At 37.9% G+C, this 18,771-nt stretch overlaps 1 protein-coding gene across 6 annotated transcripts in view; it reads left to right on the forward strand.

Annotated features, from left to right (window-relative positions):
- The window catches only part of ARHGAP24 (Rho GTPase activating protein 24), a 422,476-nt gene that overhangs the window by 396,233 nt on the left and 7,472 nt on the right, over positions 1–18,771 (forward strand). For all 6 annotated transcript variants that reach the window (XM_004590591.2, XM_004590593.3, XM_058667089.1 and 3 more), the window contains 3 exons: positions 7,126–7,258; positions 9,759–9,832; positions 12,019–12,140. In XM_004590591.2, the coding sequence (XP_004590648.2) occupies positions 7,126–7,258; positions 9,759–9,832; positions 12,019–12,140 (329 nt within the window). The remainder of the gene's footprint in view (positions 1–7,125; positions 7,259–9,758; positions 9,833–12,018; positions 12,141–18,771) is intronic.

Genomic DNA, 18,771 nt, shown 5'->3' on the forward strand with positions numbered 1-18,771 from the left:
CCAGTAGGTGCTTATGTGAAGTCTAATGGGTCTCCCACGTGGGCAGCAGGGGCCAAGGACTCGGGCCATTTTCCACTGCCTTTTCTAGGCCTTTATTTAAGAAGATTAAAAAATATTATTATTATTTTCCACAATGCAGTTTTGTAGGAAGAGGGATTCTCCTTTTCATTCTTTGTCCAATATTAGGCCATCTTCTCATATATAATTACAGTAGTATAGTCCTTCACCAGTCAGACGTCCAACAGTTTTCCGATGCAATCATGTATTCTACTGAAGAGTTTTTCCAACAGTGATTGCACTTGAAAATAAAATGTCAGTACTCAGGCTTTATGAGCTCATTATATCAGATCAATATGTCAGAATGTATAGAATCTAATCATATATTTTAAAACTTTGCAGATGATTCAAATATTCAACAAGAATTGAGAATTGACTTTTTCTGTATCATACTGGTTTATCAGACACAGTTTCTATAAATTGAAAACATGTTTCTATGTTTTGGCTCACATTTCACTACCTTATAGTCTACCAGACTATTAACAGGTTTAGAAGCAAATTGGCCAAATGCAGATTAGGGGGAGGCATGTTAGTCACCTCAGACTGTCAAATCAGATCCAATAGCTTAGTGACTGGACGTTGGCGTTGTTGCAGTTTGGGTGACTGGAGCTCAGAGAGCTGAGTATCAGCACAGCATGAGCAGGTGCTGGTGAGGGCTGCTGTCTTCCGGCTGTCTTGGCATGGCCGTTCCTTAGTGCGGGCATGTACAAGGGTAGAGAGAAAAACAAAGCCCTCTGGTGTCTGCTTTTATAAGGGTATTATATAAGGTGAGCCCAAGGCCTCACCTCATGACATTATTGATCCACAACTGCCAAAAGCTCCGTCTCTAAAAGCTATCACACTAGGAGTTAGGCTTCTGTGAATAGACTGGCTGAAGGGCACCGCTCAGTTAATATCCTGGGTCATCATGGAGTCATCTACCACTGCTTCCTTGCAGCAAGGGGATTGTACTGGGACAAGCACTGATTCAGTCTAACCCAGGACTTTGCCTGGAGATGAGCAGTCTTTCAATTTTGTGTATGATTTAGTGGGAATACTTACTAAGCCAAAAATGATTTATCCAAATTCAAGTTTCCCCACCAAAATATCCCCAATTTGGACAGATGCTTAAAAAAATAGGCTTCAACAGAACCAGACTTTTAAAAGCAGTTTTATTTAGTTTGTAGCTATTTAGTACATTTGGAATTGCTTTTCTGTGCCTTAGTGAAACCCAGTAAGCAGAGCCAAGGGTTGTTTCACCAGGAGAGTTTGGCAGCTGTACCCATCCTCATAGTGCTGCCATGGGGTTTGCAGCCTGCTGTGTGCTCTCATAGGAGTCTAGAGTCTGACATGGCAACTTTGTTTAATTTCAAGTGCATTTTAGGTCTTGTCATGGCACTTATTGAAGACAAGTTTTCACTATCATTGATGGCTTCCTATGTATCCCTTTCAGTTAAGTCAAGTGATTATACTGTGTTCTGTGCATGGTATCCAGGGTGAACGATTCCCACATCTAATTCTGAGGCTTAAATGTTACCAGATTATGTCTGTATAATGTTAAATTTATAACGAAGGGACATTTGCATTTCTTACTGTGAATAAGAATGCTTGTTCAGGAAGGAGGACTGAGACTAGAAGAAGAGCAAGGAGGAAGCCATGTCAGACTCCCATCTCTCTGTGCACATTAGGGACTTATACATAGACAGCAGTAGCACAAGTGATTTTCCAGAAATGGTGATGGAAAATTCAATACTACACATCTGGCAGAAACTTATTAGTTAAAATATACAAGAAGTGTTCTGAAGTTGGAGAGATGAGATTTGATTTGAGAAGGTATAGCTGGTGGTGAATTAGAAACATAAGCCCAAGAAAGACACATGGAGGCTACATTTGACCTCACCTGTAGCACAAAGCTGTACATGCCAGTTTCTACTCTGACCTCCAGCCTCTTGCCATGGCAGAGTCTGGGAGACAGTGATGTTGGCTCAACTAATTAGATTCCTGATGCCCACATGAGAGAGCTGGATGAAATTCCCAGCTCTCTGCTCTTACCCTGAATCAACCCCAGCCATTATGGGCATTGGGGGAGTGAATTAGCTGATGTGATATCACTCTGTCTTTCTTTGAATGGGTCTTTCTGTGTTTTTATCCTTCTCACATTAAAATAAAGTTATGGAAAAATGGAGTTATAAACCTGATTTTAGTACAAAAATAAAATAGGGATTTTTAAAGATTTATTTGTGTTTGTTAGAAAGGCAGATATACAAAGAAAAGGGGACACAGACAGAAAGGTCTTCTGTCTACTGATTCACTCCCCACGTGGCTGCAACAGCCAGAGCTCAGCTGAGCCAAAGCCAGGAGCCAGGAGCTTCCTCCAGGTCTCCCATGCGGTTGCAGGATCCCATGGCTTTGGGCCATTCTCAACTGCTTTTCCATTCCATAGGCAGGGAGCCAGATGGGAAGTGGAGTAGCCGGGACACAAACCAGTATGCCGATGGGATTCCAGTGCATGCAAGACGAGACTCCAGATACTAGGCTACTATGCCAGGCTCTAAAATAGTTTCTTTCATTTTCATGATCTTTTTGAAGATCCCTCATTTTGGAGAGTGGGTGATGGATAACCTGGGAAAGAAAAAGACTCATAAGAATATAAAATTCTGCCAATCATGGAAAATAGGTTTCGTAAATGAAGTCCAGGTACAAAATACCATGAAAAATAAAACCGATTGCTAATCAGAGCTCCTCTTGGTCTGATAACTGTTGCCTAGCTCTACCTTTTGCTATAGCTGGATATAATGAGCCTGATGGCTTATCTTAATTTCTAAACAGATTCTGCCAGCAGATAAGTGAAAGAGACTCGCGTCTGTTCATATTTGACATTACCAGATGGTTTGAACGTCTGCTAAAAAAAATTTTGAACGCAAAGCTCCATCTACTTCAGTGAATAGCCAAAATGATTTTCTATATGTGCAGTTGCCTGATCAAATATATCAGAGGCTATGCATCAGACTGCGTTGAGAGTCTGAGGCATATGCAGGTATTGTTGGTGTTGTTAACAAATGAGCAGTTTTATTCTGCAGAGTTACCTAGAGTTTTGCCACAACAAACAGTCTCTTCAGTTCATTTTGGTGAAGGTCAAGATGTATTCCTTTGAGGCAAAGATGATGCATTCTTCTAGGTACAGAAGGTAACCAACATACTACATAGATATGTGACTAACTGATTTCAATATTAAGGTATATATTAATTTAGATAATGAGTTTTTAATAAGAAGTATCAGGTTTGAGAGTGAGCACTACCAGTTGGTGTTTTGGAGAGTGAATATACAGCAAGATTTTACAAAGAATCATGAAATCTTGCCCATTTGCAAGAAGTAGCTTACTGACAATTGGGGCAGAGTGGTTATTAACATGTATGGTTAATCAGGATTGGCAAAACATGATTAAGACAGTCCACAACTAATTATTTCTTTCATTCTCTGGGAAAAGACAAAGTAAAAATGAGAACAGTAAAAAAAAAAATGTGAAATTTCTATTTCCTTAATGTAATTGAAGTTTAACATAATAAAAAAAGAGAGTCATAAACTTTGAAGTTCAAGCCTTTAAGCAAAATTTAATAACCTTCATTAAATGAAGAAAATGCAAATATCTTTGGTCATCTGGTCTTCATCATTTCTCATGTAATTAACTATGTTTACTTTGATGTTAGAAAGTTAATGCAACCTGTCAATTTAGGGAAGAAATAAAATGACAACCCCACTCTACCTCTCTTATCTTGATTTGTAGTTCGGATATCTCTATTCTTAAAATCCCACAGCAGCTCTAGTGCTGAGAAAATTGCCGGCAGACGAAGAATCAATCTGCAGTCTTTCCTGCTGTGCAATTTTCACTAAGTCTAACTTTGCAATCTTGCCATCTAGTGGGCTAATGTTGTAAGTACCACAGCTCACAAAAAAATGTTTCACTTCCGTTGAAAGTCAAATAAAGGAACCAGCAAGCAAGTTACATTAGATATAATATATCTGAGCAGAAACAGTGTAATGAATAGATCACCAATGAAACTAAAACACAAGTCTTGTTCAATATTTGTATGTTTCTTAATCTAAATTTTGTATTCCATTTATTCATGAACATTTGCTATGTTTTATTTACACAGTCATAGATGTATACATGCATATATACTGAGATATGTATTTATTTTTATAAAAATGTGTTTATTTGAAATATAGGTTCCATGTCATTCCATTTTTCCGTTATAACTGAACAACGTTGTGATTGACTCGAATAGCAGAACAAACAGTTATGGTAGTGACTTGGCTTAGAACAGAATGAAAATCACTTTTGGAATAGGTTGTACCGAATATCCTGCGTCATGCTGGGATTTATTATTAATGACTCTACCTTCAAGGTCAAAAGCTTCCTATATAGCAAGAGAAACACAGGTGGGTCTGATCAGCATGAAATAGAGGTGTTTGCCGTAAAGCGAGCGTAACACTACCTTGAATCTGTTTTTTTTTAAACTGAGGAAAATTCTGTTTAGGAACTAGTAAACTCATTCTGCTTTCAAAGCATCTTGGATATGTGAATTGCTTTTTTGTATAAGCTTTGTGATGGATTTTTCTACACTGCCTGTTAATTCTGAATTCTAAAAGAAAAAGTATCCATTATGAAAAGAATAAAAGCGATTAGTTAGAATAGACCCTATCAGGTTCCATGTGGCACTTTCTTTTCTTTTTAAGATTTATTATTATTGGAAAGCCGGATATACAGAGAGGAGGAGAGAGAGGAAGATCTTCCATCCGATGTTTCACTCCCCAAGTGAGCCGCAACGGGCTGGTGCGCGCCGATCCGATGCCCGGACCCAGGAACCTCTTCCGGGTCTCCCACGCGGGTGCAGGGTCCCAAAGCTTTGGGCTGTCCTCAACTGCTTTCCCAGGCCACAAGCAGGGAGCTGGATGGGAAGTGGAGCTGCCGGGATTAGAACCGGCGCCCATATGGGATCCCGGGGCATTCAAGGCGAGGACTTTAGCTGCTAGGCCACGCTGCCGGGCCCATGTGGCACTTTCAAATCTGCAGTGCTCCACAGAGCATCTGATGGATTCCAGTGTTGATGAATGGAAACCCTCAGCCTTTGCCCCAAGCTAGGCAGTTTTCTGAAGTCCTTGGGGATGCAGCCCACTGCTCAGACCTTGTCCAGGCCCACATTCCCTGCCTTGTGTCAGTTCTTCAAGCACATAAACGTCCTCTCTACTTCAAGCTCTGTTTTCCTTCCTTGCTTGATCAGAACTGCATTTTTCCTGTCCTGTCTTAGTTCATTTGCATACAAGTTTACTCAAAAACAGCTCTTGAAAAATTAATTTAGGATAAAAACTTATTTTGATACAAAAAAAGATGAAGTCTAGGAATTGAGTAGTCTTCATACGGTTCAGAGAAACTCATATCATGAGAAAGTTAGGTATGGATTCCACAATTGTTTTCATTCAGATGAACTTACTTGTAATTCCATTTTCCATCAGCTTTTCCCCCTACAAACCCTTGCAGTATCCTCACACACCCTTCAGGTCTTGGTTGCAGTATCTTTCTTTCAGAGAGGCCATCTAAACCTTGGGTTAGTCCTCTCATGATATTAGATATCATGTAATAGTTGTTCTTAGCACCGCTCACCACCACACTTTATAATTACGGAGTTGTATGATTACCAGCTCAATTGCTACCATTCCCACTTGATTACAGGCTAAGAGAAAAGCAGAAAAATATATTTAAAAAAAATCCTCACTAGCCCTACCCGTTATTTTCTATTACTCCCAATACCTAGTAAAAGTGCAAAGATAACTAATGAAATCAACCCATGCCTCTGAAATTGCGAGCCGTGAAGTACACTGTCGCAGCTTATAAAGGTATGTCAAACCACCTTTGTGATGAGAATGATCACTGTAGCAGGTAACCCCAATTTCTCAGGGCCTATCCCTCCAGGAGCTTGTTGTCTGGGGGTTTCTATTACCCCTGACTTGTTCATTGTCCCACTTTGTGCTTCGTAACAGGCAGAGGGCTTTTCACAAGACTGACCCTCCTCCAAAGCAATGGCTCCCTGTGTTCTGGCCACCAGACCTCACAGGTGAACAGGGAATCTTTAAAGGAACACAGACAACAAAGCAGGAGTTAGTATTTTAGCAAATTTCCCAACTTGTATTCAGCAGGAGATAAAAATAAAGTATGCAAATTATATGAAATACTTGTCCCAGTTTCATTGTTTGTGTTTATACCACTTTGTTTCTAAAAAAAAAAGATCAGCTATTTTAGAATATTAAATAATTAAGCTAAGAAATAGTCATCTTCAAAATTAGCTCTTCTTAACGAAGTTCCAGCATATCTGAGCCAACTTTGTCAGGCCTCCTATGACTCCAACATCCCATTAGGAGCACTGGTCCGAGCTTCAGATGCCCCTTACTAATGCAGCTGGGAAAGCAACAGAAGATGGTCAGGATGCATGCGCATCTGTCACCCATATAAGAGAGCCGGATGGACTTCCTGGCTATTGCAGACTTTTGGGAAGTAATCCAGATGGATAATCATACCTGCCCCCTTCCTCTCTCCCTTTCAAACAAATACATCCTTTTTAAAATAAGGTATAGCATGTAATAAGCATCCAGAATCCATAACCAATCACAAGACCTTCTCAAAAATCAGTTCCACATTCTGAGGGATGAAGCAAGGACTCATTGGTGATTACATTTAGCATTAAATATAGATATGTGGATTTCATAAATGTATAAATTGTATTGCATTTTACTTAAAGTCCTATAAGTCCTTATCTTCATAAGTTATCCCTTTTATGGATAATCAAATACACGCAGGAGTGAGATGTTGGAAGCACATGAAGGATTCTGAAGGATCGGCAGTGTGCCACTCTTCCCCACCTGGGATGGCATCTAACAGCCATGACTTGAGTGCCTGCTCCCTAGAAACTGGGTCAATCGATTCTGTTGCCTACTTGAATAGAATTATGACCTGTAGACAGATTCAGTGAAAAATAAGCAAAATGGTGTTAAGTTCAGTCCTACAGATTTTTTTCACACTTCTATCTCCACAGCAACACGGACGTGCATACAGTGGCATCCCTCCTTAAATTGTATCTCCGGGAACTTCCAGAACCGGTGGTTCCTTATGCGAAGTATGAAGATTTCTTGTCATGTGCCAAACTGCTCAGCAAGGAAGAGGAGGCCGTACGTTGATGCGTATTTGTTCTTTCCAAAGAAGCTTCTGTTTGGAGCTGTTGTACTGTTCTTAGTCTTTATAAGTTTCCCTTTGTCCAATTCTTGGTTGGTTTCCTACTATGTGTGCTGTGTATTAGCATCATACACCTTTAGATGTTATACGCTACAGTGTGGATGTTACTTTTGTGATTCTTTTTTTCTCCTGAAATGAACATGGCTGAATAATAATATCAGCCCTGCTTGTCGCTTGTCACTTTCAGCTCACTGAATGGTTGATTCTAGTGCCACACAGCTCATGTATTCCATGAAAAAAAAGTGGGTGTGTATTTCATAATCCCCTTTTCATTGGGTGCTGCCTAATCAGCACCAGTAGTGGGCAAGGATTTACATCCACAGCTTGCATTGCAGAAACAACTTTATTGGTGGATGATTTCTGCACTGTATAACCAGTCATTTGAACTATGCAGATCACTAGCTGGTAAATTCTCAGAGTTGTGCAGATATTAAATTCTAATTTGGAGTATTTACAAGATTTGTATTCGCTTCAAGCAAACCACCTACCCTTCCTATTTACCTCTATCCTCAGGTCATACAACTACTAATCTATTTTCTGTCACAATAGATTTGACTATTCTGAACTTTTCTCATAAATGGGATAATTCAACATGTGATTTCTTGCAACTGCTGTTTTCACCATTTTCATCTGTGTTTTACTGAATATCATTATTTAATTTCTTTTTATTTCTATATTATACTCTACTGTTCATCTATTCATCCACTGAAGGACATTTGTTTTTTTTTACATTGTTGGACTATTACAATGTTGTAAATATTTATGTAGCATAAACATATAATTTCCTGTTTCTTGCAAGAATTTCTGGGCCCACGGACAATGGGAGCAGGTTCTAATTTTCTACATCTCTGTCATCACTCGTTTTACTCTGTGTGGCTTGTCACAACCGTCCTCACGTGCACAAGGTGGAGTCTCCTCACTGAGGTTGGAGTGAAAGCATCCTAAAGGCTGATGATGTGAATATCATTCAAAGTACACATTGGCTTTTGTGTATGTTCTATGGATAATGTAGAAGACTTCTCTATCTATTACTCAGGCTAGAATAATTCCAGTGCCTATGGGGATTGGTTCTAGAACCCTGCACCATTCCAAAGTATGTAAACGTTCAGTCTCTCATATGAAATGACAAAGTATTTCCATATAACCTATGCCTCTCCTCCATTTTATTTTAAATCACCTGTAAATTAATATATTGTCCATGCTATCTAAATAGCTGTTACATTGTATGACTTAGTGAATAATTACACGATAAAAACATTTGCACTTGTTCAGAACAGAAGCAATTTTTAAAAATAATTTCGATCCAATGTTGTCTGAATCCACAGGTATGGAGAACTGAACATATTTATCATATTATTAATGAGTTTATGGGTTTTCCTAGTTTAGGTAGAAGCCCCTTGTCACCTATATGGCTTGCAAATATTTCCCTCTTTGTGTGACTCATCTACTCATTCCCTTGATGCTGTCTTTGAAGCACCAAGGTTTTTAATTTTGATAAAGTCAAGTTTATCTGTTTCCTTTGTCAGCTGTGGGATTAGAAGGCCTCTGTTAGCACGAATCACAAAGACTCCTGTACTAGGACTTAAATTTTCAGCTGTTGCACTTATGTGTGTGACTGCTATTGAGTTTGTTTTAATGCATGGTATATGGAAGGGGACCTTTAAATTCTTTTTCCATGAGAATGTCTAGTTGTCCCACACCGCTTGTTCAAAGGACTATTCTCTATCTTATTCCCATCAAATTTTCTTGGCATTATTGTCAAAAACAGTATAATTGTTGTTTGTTTGTTTGCAAATGCAGCTTATTCAATCATGTAATAGTGTCTGGCTGCTTTAGTGCTACAGCAGCAGTTTTTATAGAAACTCTATGTGCTCTAAACATGTGACATAGTTTTTCATAAAGAGCAGGAAAAAAACCCCAATTGCATTAACTATTTTAATTCTGAGCTCATTTAAATTTAGAGGCAAATAGGTAATGAAAAGAAATAAATTAATCTGTCATGAAGTTTCCTGGAAAATGAGACTTTCCAACCCTCGACACAAATGTGGCCTTGACACAATCAGTCCAGTCTGTAGGCCTGTGTTTATGTATGTTCTGGGTCACTGTTTAGAGCCTTTTTTAAAGGGAAACATTAATATAATTGAGCCACCTTCACTGTCCAGTCATATCAGAAAAAATGCTAAAAGTGTTTAAAGAGTTTTATTTACATATGCTTCTCTATAAGTAACAGCACTTATGGAGATGTTTACCATCTTTGAAAATATTTCTATTGTGTTCACCATGGTGATGGCAAATTTTCATAGAAACATCTCTCATTGATCACAAATGATATTAATGTTTTGTTAAAAGCGCAGCACAGCCGATTGCAGCTGGCTTTAACTTCAACACCAACACAAATAGAGGTAACGATTTATTCTCCCTACTTTTTGTTCTCAGGGTGTTAAGGAATTAGCCAAGCAGGTGAAGAGTTTGCCAGTGGTCAATTACAACCTCCTAAAGTACATTTGCCGGTAAGAATTGTCCTAAAGGACAAAAAAAATGAAACATATTCTATTTCTCCTGACAGTAATTTATGCTCGACAACAAATATCATCACTTAATTGCTCTAAGGGAACTACTGCAAAATTAGGAAGTTTGACAAAGTGGTCTCAGAAGTTTGTTTCAGCACTAAAATTGATGAGTTTTCTGAATTGATGTTGCTGATTAAAGATGCATTGTTTTGAATTTATTTCAAAGTCATTTATACCAGGTAGGTTCCTTCCATGTATCTTGGCACTAGAAAGACAACCTGCATGGGAATCCAGATGCTTCCATTGACTGTTGAGTGCACCTTTAGGCAGTGTTATCATCCTTTCCGAGTTTTAAATTCAAAATAAGCAAAATGGTATGAGAGCATATAATTTTCACAGTTGACTAGGAGCCACGGAGTTTAAAAGCAGTGACATGGGAGGGTGCTGTGGCTCAGCTGGTGAAGCCACTGTTTGGGAGACCTGAATGCTACATTCAAGCACCAGTCCAAGTTGCAGCTATGGGGTTTCTGATATAATTCTTTGCTCATACACATGGGAAGGGAGCAGTAGATGGCCCCAACACCTGGATCTCTCACACAACGTGGGAGACCTGAATGGATTTCCTGTTGGGAGCACCTGGCTCAGCCTGGCCCAAACCTGGCTGCTGTGAACACTTGGTAAATAAATCGGCAAGTAGAAGATTCTTTCCTTACTTCATCCTCTCTCCATCCCTCTTCATCTTCCACTCTGCCTTTTGAATAAATGGGTAAGAAAGTGATTTTTTTCTGCCAATGGTCAGAAGCAATAGTTTGGAAGGAAACAGGAAGTTAGAGTTCAAAATTAGAAAAATTAAGAAACGTTTGCACTCTCAGAATAGAAACTAACATGTAAGGCTTTTGTCATTTTTGAACCAATGCATAGTACCATGATGGAGAATAAAAGGGTTATGTTTCCATAAACAAAGGAGAAGAAATTCTGGTTTGAGATCTCTGTGTTCACAATAGAAGTACTTAATCTCTCCTTACGCATTTTAGCAGGTTTTGTTTTGTTTTTATCAGATAGTTCAGGTATTTCATACACTCTTTGCCTCAGTTTTCCTGCAGGTTGGGTTTGGAGATGCTTCTGTAAGACCATGGAAAATGCATATGTGAAAAAAAATGCCATTCAATTAAAAAACAGTTTTGCACTGAAATAAATTTTTATTTTAGATCTCATTCTCAATGAATCTTTTGAAGTCCCCTCATGTAACAATCATAAACCTATGAAATAGGCACTTGTTGGAAAGTCATGATATAGTACTTCAGAGCATGGACTTGAGGGTCAGACCACCAGCGGTCACATATCAGCCCTATTATGTACCAACTGTCAGTTCCTTAACTTTTGGTACCTCTTGTCTCTCATCTGTAAATTGGCAATAATAGCAGTACTTACCTTTGAGGATTTAACAACTTTGCAGCAAGAACCATTCATAGTAGTGCTACATAAATGGTATTTTTATTTCTGTTTTTCATTGTGTCCATCAGTGCAATTAGTAAGCCATGGAATAATAAAAATTCCTATAGAAGTAAAGAGGAGTTCATGCATTAAAAAAAGTCTCTTCTACTAGAAGTATTATTCCATGACTCTCATTTTCGCAGCTAGTAATTTGAAATAACTTGTGCTTACTGCTTTTTCCTGTCAGTGATTTATTTCCTGAGGTAGATTTTGTTTTTTAATAGACTAAGTTTGTAGTTTATGTGTCTTTCTTTCAAGAGGGCTTATTCCCCACTCTTTAATATATGGGATTATATCAGAAGGTTTTATATATTGTTCTTGAGTTGAGTATTTATATAAATGTAACTTCACTAAAAAACAAGAAGGAAATCCATAGTATTGACTTTCAAACTCATATTAGAATTGTCCAAACACATTGATTACATGTTATTGGCAGAGGAAGTCAAAGCAGGCCAGGTCACAGTGGATATTTGATTTGTTTCCTTAAGTTTGAAACTTCCTAATCTACAATTTACTTTTTCCATATGTTTAAGTGAGAAATACTTGACTCTCCAAATGGCTTTATCTCTAAGGTCGACTTAGCTTAAACCATACTTCAGTTGTTTTTTTTTTTTTAATTTCCCAATCATCCGTTGTCTTCCACTGACAAATTTAATCCACTTGTCTTTTGGTCTTCTTTTTGTGCACAACAGATTCTTGGATGAAGTACAGTCCTATTCTGGAGTTAACAAAATGAGTGTGCAGAACTTGGCAACTGTCTTTGGTCCTAATATCTTGCGTCCCAAGGTGGAAGATCCTTTGACTATTATGGAGGGTAAGTTGTTTTTATTACATTGTTATCAAAAATCGTATCAGTTGCATCGTGGTTGGCCATATGTAGTCTCCTTTGAACAATCTAAGGAAGTAGTAAGGAAACGTTGGTGGAATAGAATGAAGGCACATTAAGCCAGACAGAGAAGGATTAGTGGAGGAGAAGCAGAGAGGGCCCGACTCCAGGTGTTAGGAGTGGACATGGCAGTGGCAGAGAGGCAGCTGTGGACCTGTGACCATAGGTAATCAGCCGAAATAGCAGAGCAGGAAGCAGATACTCCATCAGCAGCTAAAGTGTCACCAGCAAACACGTGGGAAGCGGAAATCATCAGGGACGCAGGTGGTGAATCAAGTTGCAGAATCTTTTAGTAAAAAAAAAAAAAGTTACAGAATCACAGGTCTAGCTCATTTTTAATTTGATCACAAACCAAAACAAAGCTGCGGAGCTGTGCAGATGGCCGTGTAAGCAGGATGGAGTTCATACCAGCACCCCACCATTGCTGTGGGTGACACCGTCATGTACCTTTTTGAGTATATAGGGGAGAACTGCTAGCTGAATACACGCTAAGCTTGGGGAGAACCCACATCCAGTTCACCAGAGGTTTTCTGTGCAATCCAGTGCCACCAACGAATTTTGCTGGTCCCACCAGGAAAACAGTAACATCTAGGTTTTTCACAGATTCCGTCCAAAATAGGTCCGGGTTCTCTTCCGACTTAGCCGGGTGTCACAGACCAGAGTGCCAGCAGGGACACAGGCATGGATGACTACCCTGAGATCTGGTTTGAAGACACAACTGGTGTCCCCCTAATCTCAGGTGCTGTTTTTTAACCATGAGTGGGTGAAAGACTGACTGATCAGACGACAAGATGGCCAATTCACGGGATCGCAAGGGGTAGAGAAAGGAGACCCATGTGACAATAGCTGCAGAGGCTGTGAACAGAAACGCAACACTGGAGCCTGAGGCTAAAATTCGCTGGAGAAAGCGGCACAAGTGCCACAGATGGAGAACCTGGCACAGAACGGGACCGCTGAAGTCCATCTGTAGACCTGTGAACCATACAGCTTACAGATAAAATCAGCCTGTGAGATAGAATCCACTAATCTAAATTGTAACGGCCAAGGGCACAGGCACCATGAAGTAGGTTAATGACACCTCCCCCTCAAAGGATCATAAGACTCTATTGGAGAGTTTAAAATATTTCAATATACAACATAGCATATTGATTAAAATTTGCATATTGGTTACAAATTGACTTGATTGGACCTGTAGAAATTTCCTACTCTGAATTTTATTGATTATATATACCTGGTTCAATTTAATATATTCTTCTTTGTCCTATATCTTCAGGAATTTGGAATTTTGTCCAAATTCATGAGATTCCTTTTGCATAACAATACATTCTGTCTTATTTCTAAATCAGAGGTCATATAACACATACTTATCTCTCTTTGGGGGAACTTAACATGGATCCTAAAACTATTAATTCACTGGAAGATAAAATGGTGTTATTATATCTTTATATTTTTCTGTAATTTTATTGTGCTTAAATTCACATAACAAAATTTCCTGTCTTAACTCATTTTAAGTACACAGTTCAGTAAGAACAAATGCATTCATATTATTCGGTAACTGCCAATACTATACATCTCTAGAGCTCTCTATCTTGCAAAATTGAAACTGTACCTATTAAACACATCCCTGCTTCTCTCTGCCTAGTTCTTGGCAGCCATCATTCTACTCTCTGTTGAGATGAATTTCAGGTCTCTGGGTACTTGGTGTAAGTGGAATCACATGGCATTGTCTTTTTTGATGGACTTGTTTCACTTACCATAATGTATTCAAGAACATTCATGTTGTGTTACTTTAATTTTTAACGTAATAATTAGGAGATTTTGCCTGAAACATCTCTTTTTCTCATCTACTACTTAGTATCTGCATGGTAATGTTTGTATATATAAACAGCAGGGTAGACTTCTTGAATTTTCACCTATTCTTACCAGTTCTTCCGATTCATCATAAAATATGCTTCCTTCCTGTTAGTCCTTACTTCAAACACATACACACACACACAGTTTCATAAAATTCATTGAAAAATGCAATTAAGAGATAATGTAAATGTTTCCTGAACTCTTGGAAATCTTGTGTGTGGTTTGTGTGTGTGTGTAGTATACACATGAAACTATATGTTGAATGCTCTTCATCAGTTGAATATTTTCTTATGTTTCCCTAGCCTAGTGGTTCCCAAATGTGTACCACTAATACCTGAGAGGCCTGGGAAGCAATAGGAGGTCTAGGGGCTCATATTTAATTACAATATGAGGTTTATTTTGCCATTCTGTAGTCTTAGCATCTTTATTACTGTGCAAAAGCAATGAAGGGTCAAACAACTACTGTCTTGGTATGAATCAGGATGACCTTGCCAAGTTCTACTAGCATGATGCACTTCATGGCCAGGCATTTGCAACAGGTGAGAAAATGCTAATTTTATAATAATTTTAATCAATCCCTACCCTAACAATACATTTTCTTAAAATTCTGGTGAAGTGATAAATTCTCTATACAGGAAACATCTGCATTATAAGCAATATAATGACTTTGCTCAAGGAAAAGTATTTGTGTGGTTATTTAAGGTGTGAGCAGTTCTCATTTTACTTGAACATCTAACAAACTGTGAATACTCAGATGAGCATTTGACATGAACTTTCTCAAACATGAATTGAGTCAACTTTTCACTTTAAGAAACGTAACTGGCAGAATCGGTTCCCATTGCTAAAATTTGAACTTTCTTGAGAAAAAAAGAATGTAGCTAACACCTTCAACTTGACAGCTTTCTAAGACTTAACTGCTGTGAGATGAGATTAATGTTGACATGAACAAATACATCTTTGATAATGTGAGTTAATGTGTCTGTACTTGGGAGATTGAGATAATTTGCTGAATTTTCAAATAGTGTGCTATAAGAAAGCTACGTTGGTAAAAGATCCATTTGGTAGGAATGGTATTCGTCACAGCAGTTAAGATGCCACGTGGTATGCCCGTGTTCTACATCAGAGTGCCTGGTTACCAGACCTGCTTCACTTCTGATACCAACTTCCTGTTAGTGCACACACAGCAGGGACACAGCAGTGATGGCTCAGTCACTTGGTTACTGGCCACGTGAAAGGAGATTCTGATAGAGTTCCGAGCTCCTAGTTTTTCCCTGGCTCTGCCCTGGTTGTTGCTGGCATTTGGGAAGTGGGACAATGTGTGGAAGACCTCTCTATCTCATGTTCCTCTGTATGTGTGTGTTTGTGTATGTCTGCCTAGATTTAATTTTCCTAATTGAAACTTGATAAATAACCTAGTTTCAATAAAATAATCGTACCTGATGATAGAATTTAACCTTTAAAACAGTAATATTTTAAAATATCCCTTCATTTATTTATTCACTTAATGTTCATTAACCTAACTACTTTGTGCCGTGATACTAGGGAAAAAAAAGAATTAGATTTGGAAAATGTTGAGAAATCTACAGAGGACAAATGAGAAACCATGTGAGTTTGCACACAAGGACACTGCTCAAGAGTGTGGCAGGAAGTTCTAGAAATCAATAATCCAAACAGTTCCTGAGAATTCCATAATGCTTAAAATAATGTGATGCACAGAGATAATGGGGGATCCTGATAGTAAGGTGTTAGGGTCCTCCAAAAGTGTGGGTAAGGCACTTTTGTGATTAGTATTTGACTTATCATAAAAGGCAAAACTATGGACCCATCCTTTCAGAAATTTAAAGCAACCTTAAGAATGCAGTGGAAATTTAGCGAAGAAGAGAAGGATTGAACATAAAAGATTTTTTTCTTTAGTCAGTGAAAGGATTTGGTGTATTATATAATTGAATCTTTGCATCTCACATGTGTCAAAACCAACAGTGAACTCTACTGTAAACCATGGATATTATCTAGTAATAATGTATAAATATTTCTGTATTAATTCTAGCACTAATGCAAGATTTTGCTATGGGAAACATGAAAGAGGGTGGTGGTGAAGAAGTATTTGTGGATCCTCCATATTCTCTATATGTTTTTATAAACCTGAGAATGCTCTAATGCTCTAAAAGCAAAGATTATTAATGTAAAATAAAAATGATGCAGATGATCTTCCAGCATTCAACTCTAAGCCAGAAAAAAATCAACACCTCTAGAATATTATTTTTTTAGTTAGATAGCTCAATATGGAAAGTTCATAATACTTTTTTTCAAACTAGAAAATTCAAAGCATGTAAATAATCAGGAAATTTTGAGCTATGTACAAAAGAAGAAAAAATAAATCATAGAAAAGGACCCAGACATGACCGACTGAGCCAAGTCTGCCAGCAGTTATGGATATGAAGCAAGCTATTACAAATTACACACACACATTGAGTGAGGCAAACATCAGCATCATGAAGCAAGCGAGAAAGGACATTTTAAAAGTGCAAATGGGACTTCTGAAGATGAAAATCATAGCTAACGTGAATATAGCATTGGAAGGATTAGTAGCAGATTGCATATTGGAGAAGACAAACGCTAAACAGACATTTAAGGCACACAAGTAAATATAGAAGAAACTATCCAACATAGTGAAAAGGAAAAATGCTGATTTTTCCAAAATTGGTGAAAAGTATACACACAGATATTTCAGAAGTTCAAAATATACAAGAAGAATAAACTTCAAAAGATGATGCAAAAGCATATCATAATCAAAATGCTGAGCATCAAAGATAAAAAGAAAAGCTCAGAAGTGGTGTGACAGTCGAAATACACATTACCTACAGAGGAGCAAGGAGAAGAAATGTGGAAGTGCTCTCGTTAGAAAGTACGTAAACCAAAAGGCAGACCAAAGTCTTTCAACTATTTTAGAATCAAGCCAGACTTTTTAAACATATCTAATGATCTTTCAAAATAGATTTTGAAGGCATTTTCAAAAAAAAAAAAAAGCCTCAGTGAGTTTATCACAAACAGCCCTGCCCTTCAAGGTCAAAATACCCATTTAAATAAATAAATAAGTAATAGACAGATACCACTACACATCTCCCACAGAGTGTAACATGAATGTAAAAAATACCAAGTTTGGCTAGTAAAAACACAAATTGTTAAGAGTGATTTAACATTTTTAAAAGTTCTTTTAAACTTAAAACATACCAATTATAAAACTTTATAGACTCATGTACTATTTACCAAAGAAGGTATAAGTTATACCTTATAGACAGATATCCATATTGATTTCATTTATAATAGCTCCAAACTGAAAACAAACATTCCCTATCAACTAATGAACAGGCAAATGATTGTAGCACATTTATAGAATGGAATACTAGTCAGTCACACTGATTCGGCCAAGAATTGAGCAATAGAGGGCAAAAGTGTTATATTAATGAGAAATGCTTTTACATGATAGACTACACACTACCATTCTCATGAAATTCTAAAAAGGCAAAACTATGGTGACAGAAAACATATCAATGGGTTCCATGATCAGAAAATGGGGAAGGGGAGTGTTAGAACTGCCATGGAGTACAGGATTTCTGTGGAGTGACAACGTGGTGTTACCATAACTATGTCCATTTTGCCCAAATGCACAGTGTCTTACTGATAGCTTGAGGCATGAAAAATGATGCATGTGTAAGTTATTTACTGTAAACATATTATAGCTATATTGTTTTGAATGCTATCTATATGTTTTTAAAGAAAAGTTTGAATTCTTACACAATTCTTATAAAGAGAAGTGCTAGTAATATGGCATTTCATTTCTACCTATATGAAATTATGCAAGCTATTGCGCAAGTGCTGTGAAATGACAGGATCTGCATGGAGTGCTTGGCATGATCTCGGACTAATACATTTTATAAAGTTGCTTTATTTTTGATGATGTTTACAAAATTAAGAGGGATGCATGTCCATGTGGACTACCAATTAGGGTGGGGGAGTCGAGGATTGGGAGAAAATGGATGAGACAATTGCCTTCAATCTGGGAAGAGTGGAGGAAGAAGGGGAGAGGGCCACTTCTCTTTGCTTGGATTTAATATTCCCCCATTATCATTCTAAAGAAGCAAATGCCAGAAGATGATATAAAAATAGGGAATGTATATAATCTGTATAGTGACATACATGTCATTACCATTATTAGCAAGCTAGACTATCCTAAAAGGCTATTAGAATTTATCATCAAGAAGCAGTTGCCATTTATTGTTCTAGGGACTATATGAAAGCAAAGCTTCCCAACATGCCAATAACAGTACTAAATTTGTAGGGCCCTGACACTCTGTAATTGTGGCAAATTTGCTCTGTCGTGGCTATTCACAAATGCATCATGGAGACCTGGAGGATGTCTCACTTCAGTTAATTAAATGCCTCTCATAGTTCACAGCTAGGATGAAAAGCAAGGCAGCTTTGAATGTGGATATATCAGTGATGGCAAAAGGTCCATTGCACCAGAGCACTAGGTAGAGTGATATATAATAGAAGCTCAAACCTTTCAAAGTACACGTGTCACATGGACAAGTAGTAAAGGAGCATTAAATACGCAAATGTCTTCCAACACCATACATAATGATTCCACTGTTGACGGCTATTTTAGCTGCTCTAAAACCTTCTCAACAGATTCATTGTCTTGGAA

The sequence above is a fragment of the Ochotona princeps genome, chromosome 7 (genome assembly GCF_030435755.1).
Source record: "Ochotona princeps isolate mOchPri1 chromosome 7, mOchPri1.hap1, whole genome shotgun sequence".
Taxonomy (NCBI): domain Eukaryota; kingdom Metazoa; phylum Chordata; class Mammalia; order Lagomorpha; family Ochotonidae; genus Ochotona; species Ochotona princeps.